The sequence below is a fragment of the Cebus imitator genome, unplaced genomic scaffold, assembly GCF_001604975.1.
Source record: "Cebus imitator isolate Cc_AM_T3 unplaced genomic scaffold, Cebus_imitator-1.0 Scaffold115, whole genome shotgun sequence".
Lineage (NCBI taxonomy): Eukaryota > Metazoa > Chordata > Mammalia > Primates > Cebidae > Cebus > Cebus imitator.
Window position 1 is genome coordinate 2,332,503 of NW_016107430.1, and position 21,922 is coordinate 2,354,424.

At 32.6% G+C, this 21,922-nt stretch overlaps 1 protein-coding gene across 5 annotated transcripts in view; it reads left to right on the plus strand.

Moving 5' to 3' along the window:
- The window catches only part of STXBP4 (syntaxin binding protein 4), a 170,885-nt gene that overhangs the window by 52,515 nt on the left and 96,448 nt on the right, over positions 1 to 21,922 (plus strand). For all 5 annotated transcript variants that reach the window (XM_017538788.2, XM_017538790.2, XM_037742116.1 and 2 more), the window contains 4 exons: positions 460 to 556; positions 3,330 to 3,421; positions 12,319 to 12,408; positions 17,106 to 17,171. In XM_017538788.2, the coding sequence (XP_017394277.1) occupies positions 460 to 556; positions 3,330 to 3,421; positions 12,319 to 12,408; positions 17,106 to 17,171 (345 nt within the window). The remainder of the gene's footprint in view (positions 1 to 459; positions 557 to 3,329; positions 3,422 to 12,318; positions 12,409 to 17,105; positions 17,172 to 21,922) is intronic.

A 21,922-nucleotide genomic window follows, 5' to 3' on the forward strand; every position in this document is an offset into this window, starting at 1 on the left:
CCTATTAGTTTACTATTTGTGTAAGCCTTCACCTAACAAGCCAAAAATTAGAAGATTTTATGTTGAACCTAGTTTTGCTCTCAAAGACAAGATATTAACCAAATATTACTCATGTTTTAGAGTATCATTTATAAATCTGATATAGTAGGATTCTTTTGCCATTTTGCTTCTGCCAAATGATATAAACTAAGAAATAGTTTGATTTTTGGTTCTAGGGCAATGTTCATAAATTTGGTATTAACCAAAGTGCTAGTCTTGGGGGAAAAAATGAGGCGTAGTAAAATCAGAAAGGTAACCTTTTATAGGAACTTAATCCATAATAGCAGACTTCCCTTGGGTGTTTAATCCTGGTCACTGCTTCTGGTATTGGTTATTCTCACTGGGCAGTACATTTGTAATGAAAAGTTTTATTTTTTGGAGACTGGAAAAATAGTTATTCATTAGTCTTTTATCTTCCAGGCTCTAAATTATCTTGGTATTCAGCCCACAAAGGAACAACACCAAGCCCTGAGACAGCAAGTACAAGCAGACTCAAAAGGGACAGTGTCTTTTGGAGGTAATATTAGGTTTATTGTGTTGTATTACTAGAATTACTGACCTGGCAGGGTCAGCAGAGAGAAGAACTTTATTAGGACCTTTCAGCTCTAAACATCATCCTTTTTATTCTTTTTATTTTTCATTTATTACATAAACATTTCTTTAGTGATAACAAAAGGAACAGTACAAAATATGGAAGTTCTAATTTTGCTATTGTGAGATTAATTCTAATCCTTTTCAGCTAATATAGTAAGTATTTTTATGATGCTATGTAATTATAGTCATCCCTTAGTATGGCAGGGGAATTGTTTCCAGGACCCCTGCGTATACCCAAGTCCGGCCATACTAAATCTTATAGTCAGTCCTGCAGAACCCACATATAGGAAAAGTTGACCCTCCATATATGTGACTTTTGCAACGCACAAATACTGTATTTTTGATGCATTTGTTTGAAAAAGACTTCATGTATAGGTGAACCTGTGCAGTTCAAGCCTATGTTGTTCAGGGGTCAACTCTATTCTTATTAAAGATACCATAATGTACCACTTAGTTGTTGTACTATAGTATTAAGCCTTTCTACTATTGTGAAATTTGATGGTTTCTCAGTAGTTGATATTACAAATCTGTATTTATCATCATTGTGAATGTAGCTGTTTTTCTTTCTTAAGCCAAATCCTCACAAATGGTTTGGACTTTTGATACATATTGGTAAATTGTTTTTCAGAGATATTTTACACATATATTTGTTCTACCACCAGTAATGTTTGAATGTAACACTTTTTGTCTTCTGTCACTATTAAATATTTAATTTCCTTGTATAGTAGATGTTTAATTTTCTTGTATAGTAGACATAACATTGTACCAGTATCTGTATTGCTGAAAAAAGAAAATTGACCTTTTGGTTCTGAAGTGATACAAAAAAGATATTTTCATCCCATCTCCTCTTGAAAATCATTCCAAAATAATAATGAAAACAAGAAACAGAAAAACACATACACCTAAAACCACAATATCTAAGGACAGAAAATGGATGAGGAAAATAAATGAATTAGTGAGCAAAGACAGGTAAAACCCAAGTGTGTGAAGAGAGAGGAAAATTACAATAAGAAACAAGTTGATTTGACCCTAAAATGATTTAGGAATTGAAGACGTCAGGTATTTCTGGAGACTGAGTTTTTAGGCAGGATATTAAAACAGGATGGTTAGAAATCTTAAGAGAATTATGCATGCTTTTCTCTGCCCCTTCTCAAGTAGTCTGGCATCACGACTCTACACCTCCAGGGGAAAAGAAGTATATTCCTTTGTGAAATTAAACCAGAGATTGTGGACCTATAGTTGGCAGCAGCAAGGGAGTGTGTGGAGTATATAGTGAGTCATCTCTCATAATACACACACAGATTGCTCAGGGAACTTTGCCGCCATGTTTATTACTGTAGGCAGAAAACTATAGTATTCTCTCTGAAGAAGCTGAACAAAAATTTCAGCTGGCCACCAGATTGCCCTGTAGTAAAAGCTGCCAGTTGACAAAGCAAGTTACACACATAAAATTTCCAACCAAAATTTTTAGTGCCAGATTATTAAATATGAACTCATAGTCAAGAGTCACCAGAGATTTAGAGAAATCCTCCAACGTAAAATATAGAACCCAAAACTATCAGACAAACAGAAAAAAGGAACTCAGAAAAAAGAAATGAAGAAGCTCAGAAGAGACTTTAGGTCGGAGGCCGGGTGGAGTGGTTTATGCCTGTAATCCCAGCAATTTGGGAGGCTGAGGCTGGCAGATCACCTGAAGTCAGGAATTTGAGAGCAGCCTGGCCAATATGGTGAAACCCTGTCTCTACTAAAAATACAGAAATTATCTGGGCATGGTGGCACATGCCTGTAATCCCAGCTACTAAGGAGGCTGAGGCAGGAGAATCGCTTGAACCTGGGAAGCTGAGGTTGCAATGAGCCGAAATCTCGCCACTGCACTCTAATCTGGGTAACAGAGTGAGATTTCACCTCAAAAAAAAAAAAAAGAACTTCAGATAAACTCTCATAACATATTTAAAAAGATGAGTGAAGGTAATGCAACCAGGAAATAAAAGTAGTATGTTGCAAAACAAGAACAATCAGAGAACATTTAAAAGGATGCTTGGAAAAAATATAATATCCAAAGTGGAAAATATTTGAGGATACACAGATGAGTAGGTTACTCTCTGTGTCAGAAGCAGCCTATAAACGGTTATTTTTCCTTTTTCCAAGTGTCCTTGGACAGTTTAAGACATTTAACCTGTCTTAGCCTCAATTTTTTTTTTCATCCATAAAATGGACAGGATAAGAGGAACTACCTCAGAAGACTGTAGGGAGGATGACATTGCTAAGCAGTATGCCCGGCATACAGCAACTGTTACATAAACATTTGCTGCTATAAAAAAAATAACAAAATAACAATAATAACAATTGCTATCAAACCTCAGGTTCTTCCAGCTAGAAAAACCATAAATCATAATATTGTCATATGTTCCAGAAAAAGTTCTACTCATACAAGAGTTGAAACATTAAATATGTCATGATATATATTTGTTTTATCTTAACTGAATTATTAATTTTAGCAAAGTTAACTGAGTAAGTACAAACCAATTCGTCTGTTCTTATTTGAACTTACATTTATCTATCACTTCAGTCAGAACTATTTTAAGATAATTCACGTGGGTTAAATTTGAAGCATTAGCAACTTCATATAGAATAAAGTAAAATTTATTTAGAAGGGGTTAAATGCTGTGTTCTTACTTAAATGTGTTCCATTTTAGATTTTGTCCAGGTTGCCAGAAACTTGTTTTGCTTGCAGTTGGATGAAGTAAATGTCGGTGCACATGAAATTTCCAATATATTAGATTCACAGGTAGGGTATGCCCTATAGAATTACCTTGACACATGTAAGTCACAAGTCTTGAATGTTATATGTCATATGTATAGGCTTTTTTCACTTAAAAATAGAAATAATACATATTCCTTATGTAAATATATAGATATAAATCAATTTAAAATCAAAAGTAAAAGTTCATCCTGATCTTCATTCTCTTCTCTCACTAGCCTCTTGTGCCATTCCTATACCTAAGTTTACCAGTATTGACAATTTGATATGTGGAGGATACATACTATAACTAGCTAGACAAACAGATACCATGTGTGCATGTGTCCATTCTCATCTGTTTTGTCTCACTATAATATACACACGGAAAACACCTCTATATTGTGTATATCCTATGAAATTTTACAGTTTAAACCATCCTCATTTAATTAGCATCCAGATCAAGATACGTAAAATTAAATAAATACATTACCAGATGCTCTCCTACCCCCAGGTTCCTTTCTGATTACTAATGACACCCTTATACCCCCATAAAAAAATGAACTACTCTTTCAACTTCTAACAGTGTAGATTGATTTTGCCTCTTTTTGTGCTTTATGTAAAACATAATTATGAAGACTATTAGCTTCAATCATGGGTTCTATAGAAGTTTGACCTTTATATTACTGAATATTTTAGTCCTTTTCATTGTGGATTTTTGGTAGTATTATCCTCTTAAAGACTTCCTTCTTAATTTATATTCTATATAATTTATATATTTAATTGACTCAAAAATTTATTCTTATTTGTGCATGGCGAACCATGCATAAATGCCACTTGTTTTTGTTCCACCATCATTTATTTAAATGCCCATCTTCATTTATGCCATTGATTTGAAATGCAAAATTTATTATATACTAAATTTCTATCTAGATACACAGATGTGTTTCTATATCTACAATTAGAATGTTTCTTGACTTAAAGTCAACTTAGTCTTATGATATAGTTATACCAACTTTTAATTGGTTGATTTTTTTTTTTTTTTTGGTTTCCAGTGATTAAAATCATTGGATAAATGAATATATTTCTTTTTTAAAGAAACCTGTTATTATGTAATTATTTTAAATGTTACCAGTAGAATCTAAATACTACCGTATTTTATATGCATAACCATCTATTTAAAAGAAAATTCATGCATTATTCTTTTATTCTCAAAACTTGATCTTTTCCTTTTCTCTGTTAGCTCTTATTTCTATTCCATATATACCTGGAATTTTATCCTGATAATATATAATCGCTGTCCTGGGAAATGATCACCCTATCGTTTTGCTGCAAAAAAACTTTAAATGAATGAAAATTTATTTATTTTCCTATGTTTATAAGGCTTTACAAATTAAAATTTTCTTCTGTATTGAATTATAGTCATACTTATTGGCACATAATCAATAAAATTAGAAATAATAACTTTTGATCAATTATTTTTATGAATAAAAATATAAATTTATATTTTAATGGGATGGAAGAATTCTTTTCATGCCAGCTCTGTCCCTTATGAAATTACCATATTTAACTGAGAATTTCTGGACTCTTAATTCTGGTGGTTTCTTGGCTTCATAAATCTTCATAAATCTTGATATCTGATGAAATATGTTCTCCTATCTTATTTATTTACTTTTAATTGACAAAAAATTTTATATACTTATGTACATTTTGATTTAGAATATGTATACACTGTGAAATGCCTCAACTGAGATAATTAACATATGCATTACCTCAAATAATCTATCTTTTTTTTATAGTGAGAACACTTAAAATCTACTCTCTTAGCAATTTTCAAAATGCAATACATTGTTATTAACTATAGTCATATGGTCACCATGTTGTAGAATATATCTCTTGAACTTTATTCTGCTGTCTTATGGAAATTTTATGTCCTTTGTCATCACTCCAAACTGCCCCCGCACCCTTAACCTCCAGCCATTCTTTTAAAATATTGCTTTGGCTAATCTTCAGTCTTATCTTGTCCATATGAGTTACACCAAAAATCTTGCTCTATTGAATTTATAGATTATTTTGGGAAGAATCAACATCTTTATATATTTAAGTTTCTGTGAACATGTTATGGCTTCTCAGGTATTTATAGCTTCTTTGATGTCAATATGTTTCATATATTTTTAAAATTAATTATATTTTAATCTAGTTACCTTATACTTTTTGTTACCATTAATTAATTATATCTTATAAAAATGGTTTTATTTTAAATGTATTTGTTTTTATATAAAATTAAGTTTTATATATTTACCTTATACTTTGCAACTGTTATACCCATTTGCTTTTCATCTTCCAGAAAGTAATCAATATTTTTTGTTCTAATGCTACCTTTTCTGAATTGCTGATAGTCTTATTAACTCATGTATTTCTTTATTTTTGTTTCTGTTTTCAGATATACTTTTAAATAAATAATATGGTCAGTCAGGTTCTTTGAATGCTGCTAGAAACCCTAAATTCATTCAGAAGAATAGATGTATTACATATTTTTAATAACTTTTTCTTTTAGTCAAAGCTTAAAAAAAATTGTACTTTTATTTCATGGTTATATTTAGAGGTCTACTGTTTTCAAGTGATATGCTTTATTGACGAGAAGTTTGCATATTATATATTATTAATTACATAATTGCAAATTCTAGAAAGAGTATGTAAACATATGATTAATTTATTGACCAAAAAGTCTGACTGCCCATTTAAAAAATGATACATGTCAGTATTTTTAATGTTTCAAGTCAGTTTGTTCTCTTTTGTAAGCAGTCTCTTTTACTGCTAAGCATGTGGCCCGTTGCAATCACCCAAAGATCTAGTTGTTTCCTAACCCTCAAGAGAGTACCCAGTTCTCCCAGAATGAAGCACTGACATCAGAACTAATTTGGTAGCATTTATTCAAAGAGAACTAAAGCTGTATTCAAGGAGCATAGTTTTCATTCTGCTGATTCAGGTGTTATGTGTTTATCTACCTAATGTTGATGGTAGGGAGCATTGTTTTTTACTGCCCAACAGTTCTCAGAGCTGCCATGCCCATTTTTCATGAGGAAGGCAAAGATGGTTGGGTGGTTTGCAACATGCCAATGGAGTGGGCAATTTAGAGTATTTTCTATGAGCATGCAAATCTTTTTTAGCAGCCGCAAATGGATTGTCATGCTCCAAATTAGCAATTTATTTCCTCCTTACTAATGTAATTTTAGGACAGATAAGAATGTGTTTATAGTTTTGAAGTCTTTGGGATAAAAAAAATAAAAAAGAATGTGTTCAACCTGTGATACTTTAATAGCAAAAGCAAAGTGCTAATGGCAATCGTGCAAGATGTCCTACATGTCAATAATTTCCAGCCCGTGGCTTCAGGTCAAAATGTTGTGCAATGGGATTATATTAATTTTTAAAATTTTTTATTGTATTTTTTTCAGTTGAGTCCACAATAAAAACACATTTTTTCACCGTACTCACATATGTAACTGAAACAAAAGTCTGTCAGAACATTAGTTACCTTTTCCGTGTACATTGCATTTTAATTTAATATTCACTTGTATCTCATTCAAACTTTGGTTTCACGATTCACTAATAGGGGATGTAACAGTTTGAAAAAACATAAAAATCACAATGATTGTCATGTAGCTCACCAAAAACAAATAATAAATAACTGATTGTTTTGTAGTGTAATTCCCTACTTTTTTGATTTCAAAAGTGGTTTAATCCCCCATCTGAAGTATGTCAATCAATTTATAGTTGTGGATGCTGACTATCTATGAGGGTGGGAAATTCCACTATGGTTATCCCCTCAACCATCTCAGTTTCACAGACAACAGGGTTGGGTCATTCTGTTAGGGATGCATATCTTTTAGTCGTATGTCTTCTTTCTTTTTTTTTTTTTTGGCTGATAAAAATGGCTTCTCTTTTTTAATTTCTTTTTAAAAATATTACTGAAATCTAATATATACAAAATAAAGTAAAAAATCTAAAGTATACAATTTGATGAATTTTTATTATATATCTAACATGGAATCATCACTCAAAAGGCTCCCTCCTGTCACATTCCCAGGCAGCCGCCTCTCTCACCTTTATGTCAGAACCAATATTTTGACTTAAAACAACATAGGTTATTTTTGCCTTTTATTAAATTTCCTAATATATAGAATTATAGAATATGTATTCTTTTGTAACTTGCTACTTTTGATCATTATTTTGCCTAACTCATAATATCTCTTGAGATGCTATCTTTTAAGTAGGAATGTTGAGTCAGTATAAGTCAGTCCTACTTTGTTCGACAACTTTTGAGTTTGGAAGAATATGACATTTAGAACCAAAAATATAATTATCTTACTGTGAGTCTAATCATCTTTGCTACATTAGAAAATTCACACAGTGCTACACCTGCTGCTGGCACAAGGTTATATGCAGAAAGGGCAAGGCTGGAGCCCACAGTTAGCAGTACTCTAAACTTAGCAATAGCAGAATATAGTCCATCGTAATATGATTTTATCAGACCAATCAAGTACTGTATCATGAATGGATTATCTTACAATTATAGAGAGAACACTGAATTCCCTAAAATAGATTTTTCACAGTTTGAGCTCTTGTTAAGTCAATTTAGTGGACTGCTACTACCATTTTAAACAAGTAAAATAGAACATAATGGAAAATATCAAAGTGATTTGTCTATGATAAGACTGCGTAATGTTTCACTTATTCTGAATCACAATATGTATCATATTTCTCACCATGTATAGTAGTAAATACTTTATAGCCACTTCCCTAACTAAAACACCAAATATACATTGAACAATTGCAGTGTCCATGTTTTGTTATGTGCACGTTATTAAGATAGATAAAACTTGGCCTACATATTTTAATGAAAACGTGTGTGCCCAAATAATTATAGTAAGAAAAGCTGCATTGTGTGGCAAGGCTATAAGAGTAATAAAGCTTAGAACATTCAGAGAAGGTTTGTAACAGAGTTGGCATTTGAGTAAAATTTGAGGAATAAATAGGATTTTATGTGCTCAAGAGATAAGCAGGGAGTGATAAAAGTATTAGCATAAACAAAAAAATGAGAATATAATGCACACACAGTAGTCTACTTTAAAAAAGATAATTGGGTTCATTCAGGTGACAGAAGTTATGCCTTAAAAGGTAAATATTAAATTTAGAAGTTTGTACTTAGTATTCAGTGAGGAGCCATTAAGGAAAACAGTTAAATGACAAAAGTGATATTTTTTGGAAAGAGGAATTTTATGTGTTGGTTACATAGGAAGGGAATGAAAGTGGTGGTAGGTAGTCTAGATAGAGGATTATATAAATAATCCAAATATAGGATGATGAAGAACTAAAGTACAGTGAAGAAGGGGAGAACAGAAAAGAAAGTGATAGTTAACTCCAAAGTTTTGACTAAGATGACTAAGAATATAACAGGTAGCATTAATAGAAATAGGGAAATAAGAAGAAAGCCCTTTTCAAGGTAGAGACAATGACAGATTGTATTTTAGAGAGTTTAAGAAGCCAGCAAGTGCAAATAAGCAAAGGCCACTGGAAATTAGGAACTGGACAGTAGGAAGGAATTTGGGAATATTTTGAGAGTAATAGTTGAGGCATAATAGTGAATGTTATCACTCAGAACTTGTAGAGAAAAGGAAGGAAAGGGACAGACTTTGGGGAACCTCTCAACCCTCTCTTCTTCTAAGGAGTAGAGATGAAACCAACTCATTGGAAATAGCCTAAATGTCCGGAAGGGTAGGTGAGATATTAGGATATCACAATCTAAAGAAGATAAAATTTCAAAGAAAAAAAACCTTCAACAATGTTATATATAACAACAAAGAAAGTTGGTTGGAGGAGGGGGACATTTTCTTTGTCACGTAGCAGTTTTATTAGTGAAATTGCAAGTAATCATTTTAGAAATATAGGAATGAGAGGAAAGAGGTATAAGCCAGATTATAAGTGAAATGAATGAGCAGGGAAATGGAAGGAGAAAAAAAGATAACCCAGAAATTTTTAGGTGAATAGAGGTGAATACGATGGTAAAGTCACACAATTTTATAAGGAAAGCGGGTAATTGAATAGGTCTCTAATAGAAGGCCTTATCAATAAAATTAGACTGACACTAAAGTTACTGTTTTGCAACTGCTTCTGTTTAAGATGAGTTGAGATTAAGGAATGTATCAGTAGAATAATAGCTATCCAGAATTGATACAAGTCAAGTAACTTAAAATATGATGGAGCAGCAACATGAAGGGAGAGGTCTGATTAGGTCAGACCTAATCACAGTCCAGTGACCTATAGTATGTATTTCTTGACATCTCCAAAAGGAGATTCTAGAAAGCCAAGTAGAAATGATTTACAGTGTTAATTACCAGCTGTTGCAAAGTTCAGGGGATCCATGGATCACAATGATATTGCGAGAACCAGACAGTTAATAGGTATAGAAGGCTAAGGAATGTAAATTGCAGTAGTTAGAGGTAGATTTTGGAAACAGAGATCTGTCTGGAATTGTTACTGTGAAACAACAATTAATTTGCTGCTTTCTTAGATGAAGTATATTTGAATAGAACTATATAAAAACGTCATTGAGTACAAAAGGGCTTTTCAAAGAATTCACAAGGAACATCCATGGCCAATTCTCTGGCTACAAGTTTTTGCTGCATAGTCCAAAATAGCAGTCTTTTTTTTTTTTTACGTCATGATTTGTTCTAATAGTCTAGGCTTTGCCTCTCAAAATAGTACCATGGATTCTTTTATTCATGATTTATCTCTATGATCTTAAGCTCCAAAGTTTATTATCACATCTCTAAAATCCCAATCCATAGTTTCTCTTAATAAATTATTTTAACTTGGTATCTTAAAATTTTATTTAAACTTTCCTTCTTTTCTTTTCCTTTATTTTTTTATTTATTTATTTATTTAGACATGGTCTCACCCTGTCACCAGGCTGGAATGCAGTAGTGCAAACTTGGCTGACTGCAGCGGTACAATCTCAGCTCACTGCAGACTTGACCTCCCACCCACCTCAGTTTCCCAAATAGCTGGAACTACAGGAATGCACTGCCATGCCTGGCTAATTTTATTTTTTGTAGAGACAAGGTCTTATTATGTTGCCAAGACTGGTCTCAACCACCTGGCCTCAAGCAATCCTCAAGCCTCGGCCTCCCAAAGTACTGGGATTACAGACCTGTGTCACTGCATCCAGCCTTATTTAAACTTTTGAGTCTTCCTTATTTCACTTCTTAGGATAAGAAGATAGAATAGGCCCATATGAATGTTGAGTAGCAACATTGAGTTTCTCAGATTGTGCTTTGTATACTTTAGTTCCATGAGCTAGTACAAAAATAAATAAATGAAGGCAGCAGGGTGACGAGGTTGGGGGTTTAGAGTATGGTGAAATTACTAAGGAAACATGACAAGTTATTATACTTTTTTTTTTTTTTTTTGGAGATTCAAATACTCACTAGCATATTAAGGCTGTTGGAAGCCATGCAGGAAATAAGGTTAATTTTTTAAAGCTTGTATACCACTATCACCAGCACTACTACTCAATTTTGCTTATACACAAAGCCTGTTAATATCCTTTGGAACACACTTGGGAAATATTATTACATTTTAAAATGTGTTCAAAATTAATCTAACAATACAGGAATGAATTCTTATGAGTGTGTGTGTTGAGTACTTCTGAGACAACAGAGTAACAAACATGAAGAATGTAGATCATATAAATCATGGGCAATGTCCATAGATACCCAAAAGCTAATGTGACAGAGCAAAAAGAACCAGTGATATTCAGAGAAATAAGTTCTCCACAAATGTGAAGAATAACTCCCACTTCTGTTATTCTAGAGTTTGGAAAGCAAATATGAGTTCGATATATCCATTCCACCATGCTTTTTGTTGAATCATTAGGAAAAACTCAGAGACTATGATTTGTGGAACTCTTGGATTGGCCATTTGTTAGCTGTGAAACCTTAGGCAAGTTATTAACCTTTCTGAGCTTGTTTCTTCATCTGTAAAATGGAGACAAGGTGAATCATACTGAAAATATAGAGTCCTTAGCAGTGCATCTGCATATAAGTTTCCAATACGTCATTGATATTATTAATTAATCTTACTATTTTTTTTCTACTTCACATTTGCCTCACCTATCTAAAGGGCTCTGTTCTAAGCCCATGCTTAAATAACAACTGATTTCTCCACTTAATCCTTTAAATTATATTTTCTTTAGTTGTTATAGCCTCCACATAGGAGATGACTACAGTTAAATTTGGACTTTATCTCTGATTAGACTGTCATTAGTTTTTACATTGTAATTGACTGTCAAAGAGATCATGCTAGATGTAAGAGAAATGGTCATCTCTGCATTTTTGTTGTTATTCACTTGTGCATAATTATATTTTCTTCAATCTACAATTTCTGTGCAGGAATCTTTTTGAGCCATGTATCTGTTGCATTACATTTCATTAAGTTAAAACCAGACACATAACTGATAAATATTCTTTACTAGGCTCTTGTAAACCATCTGATTTTATAATGTACAGCATTTTGTTAGCCTTAGATACTATGCTATTAGAATGAATGTGAGGGAATAGTTTTTGTTGGTAATTCCTGAAGTCTTTTTGACAATAAACATAGTCTTGGAATTTGGAATTCTCAGGAAAATTATACTGTTGAAATAATGATAAAGACAACAACGAAATCAAAATTCTGTTTTGAATAACAACAATGTAAAGTTAAGCCTAAATGAATGAAATTGCCCCAGGTTGCTTTAATATTCCCTTTTATCTAATCATATGACTCCAAAGTAAGAAACTGAATTTTGTTATTAGAATGCAAAGCCTAAGACTAGTTAGGATTTTTATGTTAGCTCTCATAATTAGCATCTAATGCACAACCTTTCTCTTGTATTTTAATGTTGACAGCTTCTTCCTTGTGATTCTTTAGAAGCAGATGAAATGGAAAGGCTCAAGCGTGAAAGGGATGATGCCTTGAAAGAAGTGAATACACTTAAGGTAACCTCTAATTTAGTTTCCTTATGTTTTCTTCAGAAAAAAAGAAAAAGAAAAATATTCTGTATTGGCTTCTGAAATATTGGGGCTTAATTTTATTTTTAATGGAAAAATATTAATGTCAAATAGTAAGAATCAGATTCTTTATTCAGTTGTCCTTTAGAGAAATTAGTTTTTGGTCTACATGTTTGTATTTCACAATATCTTTATAACATTTAGTGTGAACAATGGTTTCTGCTCATGTCTTCTGTTAAGGTTCCTTCTTAGCCTTTTTATCCTCTCTCATTGGTGGCCAGGGCAGAATTAGATGAAGAGCCAATAAAGCAAGTCATGACAATTTTGGATCCTGTGAGTTCATTGGGAAATACGTTTTCTTTTCACATGCAGGCCCATTCTTAAGGGACATCATGTTTTGCTAATGTAATTTGGAATTAAGACAATATTATTTAAGAGAAGAAAAAAATACGTATCCCAAATATAACATTTTACTTATCTTTTTTTGTTTGGTTGATTTTTTGATTCTTGGGTTTTTTTTGGTTTTTTTTGAGACAGGGTCTTACTCTGTCACCCAGTCTGGAGTGCAGTGCTGCAATCACATCTCACTGTAGCTTCAACCTACTGGGTTCAAGCAGTTCTCCCACCTCAACCTCCCAAATAGCTGGGACAACATGCCCATGTCACCATATTCAGATAATTTTTTTTTTTAATTTTTATTTTGTAGAGATGGAGTCTCACTATGTTGTTCAGGTTGGTCTCAAATACCTGGATTCAAATGACCCACCTGCCTCAGCCTCTTAAAGTGCTGGGATTACAGGTGTGAGCCACTGTGTCTGGCCTTGATTCTCTTTGTATGATTTCATTCTGTTTTTAGGAGAATATTGCATTTAAATTATATCCTAATTTTTACAGAAAGCTATATTTTCCAAATCTTCAGGAAAAGCAACATAACTACTTTATTTACCACGAATTCACCATAGGAATGTACTTTTAAAATTATTTTATTAAATAAGGTATATTATATTGATAATTTTTTTTGTTTGTTTTTTGTTTTTGTTTTTTGTTTTTTTTTTTCCCATTTATTTATTTTATTGCATTTTAGGTTTTGGGGTACATGTGAAGAACATGCAAAATTGTTGCATAGGAACACACGTGGCAGTGTGATTTGCTGCCTTCCTCCCCATCACCTACATCTGGCATTTCTCCCCTTGCTATCTCTCCCCAGCTTCCCACCCCCCACCGTCCCTCCCCTATTTCCCCCCAACTGACCCCAGTGTGTCGTGCTCCCCTCCCTGTGTCCATGTGTTCTCATTGTTTAACACCCGCCTATGAGTGAGAACATGCGGTGTTTGATCTTCTGCTCTTCTGTCAGTTTGCTGAGAATGATGGTTTCCAGGTTCATCCATGTCCCTACAAAGGACCCAAACTCATCGTTTTTGATGGCTGCATAATATTCCATGGTGTATATGTGCCACAAATCGTTCTACTATAAGGACACGTGTACACGAATGTTCATTGCAGCACTGTTTACAATAGCAAAGACCTGGAACCAACCCAAATGCCCATCGACGATAGACTGGATAGGGAAAATATTATATTGATAATTATCTAATTTTTATTAAATAGAAAATCTTTACACCAGAAAGAAAGAAAAACTTTTTGCAACCTTAGTTTTTACAATTCCAACCTCTAGAGGAAGCCATTATTGCAAATAATATTATTTATCTTTTCATAGATTTTTTTCTACATGGAAAATTATATTTTTTAAAATAGACAAGGCATGGTGGCTCACACATGTAATCTCAGCACTTGGGGAGGCTGAGGCAAGAAGATTACTTGAGCTCAGGAGTTTAACATCAGCCTGGGCAACATAGGAGGACCCCATCTCTACTATTTAAAAAATAAAAACAAAAATAAATAAGTAAATATATGTATATGTAGGGACAGGGAGTATTTGAGAAATCTCTGTACTCTCTTCTCAATTTTGCTATTAACCCAAAACTGCTCCAATAAATAATAAAGTCTTAAAACTTTTTTTTTCAGTATGTGTGTATTTTCACTTCTACATAAATCGCCTCATCCAGCCACACTTTTTTTTACAACGTGCCTTGTTTTTTCTCTCTCTTTATAAGAATTCTACCTCCAGCAGCTTTTCAGGTTAATATACACAGATCTATCAGATTCTTCTGGATAACTCTCCTATACATCAAATGGTCATTTAGCCAGTTCCCTATTGATGAACATTAGACTATTTGTAGTTTTTAAAAATAATTTTATCTTCAACAGCTTTGTAGATATATGTTTGGGCATTTGGAGAAGTATATACATGGAATAAATGTCTGAAAATGGAATTGCTTTATTAGAAGATATAGACACTTAAAATTTTGTATATGTTACCAAATTCCCTTTCAAAAGGTTTTGCCAATTCACATTCCTTCCTAAAATATATGAGCATTTCACCACTATAAGAGTATTCCATATATTTCTTTTTTTACCTTTGAAACCACTATCTTTCCACATTTTTTAGTGCAACAATTAAGTGTTTAGATGGAAAGTATAAATTTAGTTTTAAAAATACATTGACAATGGTTTCTTTATTTTCCCTTAGGAAACTTTCCCAATGTTGGTTACTTTAAGAAGATAACTTTTTTATGTATTATTTCTACCTAAACCATTAGACTTGTGGTTTATCAGAATGTTCAGAGGCTCTCAGATCTTTTTCATTTCCTTATAGTTTATCATTTTAAATTTAGTAACATGTTTCAGTTTTATTTTAATATCAATAGTAATAATTAGAATGTTAATTTGAAAGTATATATGCCATATTAATTTAACATTTAAACTTCCCTGAGGAGTCATTCAATAAATCAGGATTCACATTTGAAGTTCATGAAATGTAACTGAATATACCCTACTATGACAAAACCTGAACTCCCAGATAAGCCAGCAACCATCTAGCTCAGTTAGTTAGAATATGGTACAAAAATCCCAGATAAAACAAATTTTACATTTTTTAATTACCTTTACCTCCAAACCTATGTATAGGCTGACCAATTAAAGAAGCTATATAAAGTAGTATAAAAGCAATAAATATTTTTGTTCAAGGTAATGTTTTTATTTTCAGTTTTTCTACTTGTATTATACAGTCACAAAAAAAGCAGAGGTTGTTAAATGACATTCATAAAGTATGTAAATGGTGTCTCATCACTTTTTATTATCCTGTAACATCTCTATTCTTCATGTCTGATACGAGGTACAAACAAAAGTGAAACCAAGATAATTTTATATCAATGGCTAATTTTTATTTTGCAACAATGATTTTTTAAAGTGCTGTGGGCTTTATTTTAGGAAGCCTTTCTGCAAAATTCACATTGCTACTGCTTTGCAAAGGTGAATGGAAAATAGATATATTTTCCATTAACAGATACACAAAAACTAGGGCACAAAGAGTGAAGGTGACTTGCCGGAACATAAAATCACAGGAGCCAGCAGTCTCTTGGCTCCTGGTCTGTGGCATATTCATTAGATTGCTATATTATATTCATCTTCATATACCTTCATTTCACCTCTTAGACAAGAATAAACTGAAATATACCAGAAAGGATATTGCCTCTTTTAAACATTGTAATATTGCTATGAATTTTTACCACTAAGTTTAATGTTCTAGCAATTCCTCTGTTCTGGTTTGTATTTAATGCCTCTTAAATCACTCTTAGTATTTCTATTTTGGCCAACAAAATGTGGATTTATTTAAGATATACTTAACAAAATTGGACATTACAATGCTTGACTTAATTTCAAATCCAAAGATATATTTTATATGCATCATATTAATCTTCATAACTATTATTTTATATTTTGGTTACATGAGTCATATCTTCCTTTTCATTTCTAAGATAATTTAATAAAATTATCTTGGTTTCATAATTTAAATTTCATTTATAATTTAATTCGATTCCAAGAATAAGCTAAAATTAAATTACAAAACTAAGAGGTGAGCCAGTCTCATCATATGCCCTCTTTAGTATGGTCGAAGACCTTTAATTCTAATATGTAATAATTATGCTCTTCAGTTTGGTATCTTTGGCGATGATAGCTTAACCAAAATTCAGTTAATATTTACACATTTTTATTTTTTTTATTTTTATTTTTTTTGAGACAGAGTTTCACTCTTGTTGCCCAGGCTGGAGTGCAACAGTGTAATCTCAGTTCACTGCAATCTCTGCCTCACAGGTTCAAGGGATTCTCATGTCTCAGCCTCCCGAGTAACTGGGATTACAGGCATTGGCCACCACATCCAGCTAATTTTGTATTTTTAGTAGAGATGGGGTTTCCCCATGTTAGGCAGGGTGGTCTCGAATTCCTGACCTCAGGTGATCCTCCCACCTCTGCTTCCCAAAGTCCTGGGATTACAGACTTGAGCCACCATGCCCGGCCTTGTATTCTTAACTGGTTTCTGTTTGAGCTTATGTTTTGACATTTTGCAAAATTAAGGTAATAAAAAAGTGTATTTACATCACAATGTACTGTAAATAATTACTTTTAAGTGCCTTATGTAAAGCCCGAAAAATGACTAGGAGCAACATTTTCAGATTGTACCAATTTGATATTTGGGGAATATAAGCTTTCAAACAAAGAACTAAAAAGTCATACATGTTTATACTTTTATAACAAGTTGTTAATTTGATGGTTTTTAAATTTAGGAAAAATTATTGCAATCAGATAAGCAAAGGAAACAATTGACAGAGGAGCTGTATAATGTGAAACAAGTAAGTACATGTATTGTGTAAATGTGTGCTCGTGTGTGTGTGTAGCTGTGTATATGTGTGAATTTATGAGGTGTAATTATAAAGCAGTGGTTCTTTATAATATCCCAGAGTTTCCTGATACAAATTATATAATACAAAATAGCATAGATCTTAAAAGCAATCACTTTTGGAGGCTGTACCTGTGCTAAAGTCTTGCTACTATTACTGAAAAAAATGTTAAAACCTCTTTGAAATTGTTTTGAAAACAAGATATCCAGAGGCCAAAATAACCAATCTCCTTACTTTTCCATTATTTTTTCTTTTCTTTCATTTCCCCTTTTTTCCTTTTCTTTTTTCTTTGTTACTTGTACTTTATTTTACTAAAGAACAAAAAGCCTTGAAGTTCTTGTATCAGTTTGCTGAGAATGATGGTTTCCAGTATCATCCATGTCCCTGCAAAGGACATGAACTAATCTTCTTTTATGGCTGCATAGTATTCCATGGTGTGTATGTGCCACATTTTCTTTATCCAGTCTATCATATATGTGCATTTGGGTTGGTTCCAAGTCTTTACTATTGTGAACAATGCTACAATAAACATACATGTGCATGTGTCTAGGGCAAGAATGGCAGAGGGTGGAGGGATTGGGGAGGGATAGCATTAGGAGAAATACCTAATGTTGATGACAGGGTGATGGATGCAGCAAACCACTACCATGGCACATGTATACCTATGTAACAAACCTGCACGATCTGCACATGTACCCCAGAACTTAAAGTGTAATAAATAAATAAGTCTTTAAGGCAAGAATATTTTTAACATTTATTTGTTGGTAATAAAAAGCAAATATTTATTTCACTTTGCATTATTGTTCAAAGAATTTGAAATGGCTTACTATAAAACAAATATATGACAATATCATAAAATGAAAACCCAAATGACAAATAAAATATAAACAGGAGAACATTGTTAGAGATCAGCAGTGATCACCTGACTTTGAATCTCCCTCCCATACTCCCCCTAGAAAACATAAAAATCAACAAAGAAATCAAATAGAACCATACAGGACTCATATTTTCAATATGACTGTGACAGAAAACACCACAGTCTTTAAAGTACATATAAATAAAGTAAGAAAAGTAGTAATTCCAACAAACCTCTTGCAGCTTGCCTGTACTGAAACCTGGGATAGAGAGAACAGAGGAGGCAAGGCTTGAAAGACTCTGAAATAAAGAGTAGAGAGAAACAATGAATTAGATGAAGAACAAACAAAATCACCCCCAGAAAGAGAAAGTGTAACAATAAATGCCAGAATACTGAACATAGGTCAGGACTTGGTGGTTCTTAGCACTAGCTACAAAAAAAGAAGAAGAAGAAGAAGAAGACTTCAAGGTATGGATGCAATCAGAAATGGCAGCCTTGAAGAACCATTGCTTCTGGGAAAGAATCAGATAAATAGAGAATGGATAGAATTCCTTGGAGACTAGGCAATGACGGGAAAGAAGGAAATAAGAGGGGAATATTAAAGATCTTATAGAAATGAAATCAGAACACAATTTACTCATCCACCCACCCTACCCTATCACCATCAACAACAAGATCCATAAAAGAAACGGCACAGAAGAGGGTACTCTTGAACTAAGAAGTTTTTCTATGAAATAAAAAAGATTAGAACAAAAATTCTGTCTCCATCATTATAAAACAACTGAAAAAAATTAGATGATATATATGAAAGCTTTCCTCCTAATGAAAACTTTCCAAAACAATTTAACCACAAAGCTTAAGAAAACTGTGATGTTACACTCCATGCTCAAGGGGATATCCTCAAATAAGCATTTGGGGCTAAGAAAAAGACACTTCAAATCAGAAACTTAAAAAATAATAATAGTAGATATTGACCAAAAAAACAAAACAACAACTCAGGAAAAAGTGAAATGAGAGTTGATAAAACTTAGAAAAGAAGGAAGAGACAAAATCATATCAGTAATGAAAACTAAATTACAAATTGCCCCAGGAAGAATATAATCAAGTGAAAAGACAATGAAGAAAACAAGATAAACAACTAGGAAAGTGAAAATGAAATCGAGACATAAAAACCAATAAAAATAATTGAACGGCACTAATACTTAGAACTATAATCCAAGAAAACTTTCTAGAATTAAAGTAAGACCTGAATCTAATATCAGGTACAGGGGAAATCTGACCTGGAAAAATTAACTCTACAATATATTCTAGTAAAATTATTAGACTTTAAGGATAGAGGGAAAAAAAAAATGCACAGTGCCTCCAAGTAAAAAGATCAAATAACTTACGAAGGCAATAGAATTAGACTAGCATCAGGTTTCTCAAAACAACATGCAAAGTAAGACAATAGTGGAACAACATTTTCAAGACACCAAAGGAAAGAAAGAAAGTATACAAAAATGTTGTATACAACCAACCTAACTTTAAAATATCAAGGCCATAGAAAACAGTTTGGACTATACCAGTACTAAAATGTTTCCAAACAGTGAGAACTTAATTTATTTTATTGCATAGGTGAGACTAAAATAAGTCAGTGCATGGATGAAAGAATAATATGTCAACATTACACGTGTTAACAAAAGTCAAAAGATGAAAAATTTTTTAATGGGAGAATAAGAAAGAAAAAAGAAGAAAACAGAATACATCATTTTGTTGCATAAGCAAAGAGTAGCCATCAACAAATATTGCTTAAAACTGATATCAGGTAAAAAATAGAGGAGATAGCAAGCACTTAAAAAGTAATAATGCAAAGGTAACCCAGAATGAAAATCCAAACCTTTATAAATGCCAAAAAGAATTGTTTAAGTAAAAAGGATACACAAAATAAAAATGCAGTAAATATACACAATAATTTCATCATAAGACAATTTGATAGAGCGACCAAACATAATGGTTATCTTATTTTACATGAATAAGATCAACTCACCTATTTTTTAAAAAGTTTTTCAAAAAATATAGTTTGCCAAAACTGACCAGAGTAAAGATAGAAAGTCTAAAAGGCCATTTTCTGTAGAAGAGAGAAAGTAAGTTATCAAGAATCTATGCTAGATAAAAAGGCCAGACAAGATGGTTTTACAGAGAAATTTAACCAAACCTTTGACAGTTAGTCTCAAAACTTTATAAATTGCTTCAGAGTGTAAAAAATGAAAGAAAAATTTCAAATTATTTTCATGAAGCAAGTATAGTGTTGATGTATAAACTTAATAAAAATAGCACAAAAAAGATATAGTTAGACCACAAAAACAATTAGAAGCATGTGACTTGGAGAAGAAAAGATAAAACTATTTCTTTTTGCAGATGATATAGTAATAATCTGGAGTACCCTAGAGAGATAAAAGTAAATCGGTAAGTTGATAAGCAAGCAAGATATAAAATTAATATGCAAAACTAAATTGCATGCATATACACAAATAATAACCAATTAGAAGTTTTAATAGTTGAAGAGAAAGTAAAATTATATAGATAAATAGGCAAAATACCTGAACAGATAATGCACCAAAAAAGCTATAAAAATATTACTTAAACAAATGAAGATACTCAATCTCTTTCTCTCATAATAAAAGAAATGCTAGTTAAATCTATACTGTCATAGAACTTCTAGCCTCTAAGAAATTGTGGAATAAGACTCTGACAGAGGACATCCCCCAATAAAAACACAACTCCAGAACCTAAACGTTTAACAATAAGCAACTACTAAAGCAATTGGATAATGAGCATCATCAGACAAATTGCTCCTCCTGGAAAAGAAGCAGAATATTAACATGTACCTAGAAGTAAGAAGTAAAAATTACATGAAACAGTATTCTTTTTTTTTTGGAGTCCTGCTCTGTCACCCAGGCTGGAGTTCAGGGGCACAATCTCAGCTCACTGCAACCTCCACCTCTTGGGTTCAAATGATTCTCCTGCCTCAGCCTTCTGAGTAGCTGGGATTACAGGTGCACACCACCATGCCCAGCTAACTTTTGTATTTTTAGTAGAAATGTGGTTTCGCCATGTTGGCCAGGCTAGTCTCCAACTCCCTACCACAGGTGATCTGCCTGCCTCAGCCTCCCAAAGTGCTGAGATTACAGCTGTGAGTCTCTGCACCGGGCCTGAAAGGATATTCTTAGAGAGGTCTCACTTCTTTCTGTATCTTTTATGAACAAGGAAAATTACAAATATACTTACTTATTTTTGTAAAAGAAATCAAAGGAGGGATAAACTACACAACAACGAAATTGATTACCTACAACATGGGTAGACATGCATGTTAGGGTACAGGAAAGAGTGACACCTCTCTAAGAATACCTTTTCATATAATATTTACTTTTGTGTACACATTAACATTCTACTCATTCAAAAATATATTAAAAATTAAGATGGAAAGGGGAAAATAAACCTAAAACTGCAAGCATACTGAAGCAAATGAATCTAATTGTATTTCAAATGAATACCATAGTTACAGCAAAGAAAAAAAAATGATAGAACCAATTCAAGTAACTGGTGAACACAGTATTTGTGTTCAGTGTTTTGTCAGGATTGGATTGAGTTGGGAAAGAATTTCATACAAGTTCTAACCCTTTTCTTTTGGTATGTCTTTTTGTTTTGTTTTGTTGTTTTAGTAGTGGGGCAAAGCAGCTCTGAAACAATTTTAGATGCTTTATAGATCTGAGCAAATGTGTTGATTATTGTTGAGAAGCAGAATCTCAATGAAAAAGAAAAGGCAAAATAGAATGAATGAAGTCAAGAAAGGATCCTGAGCTGGGTA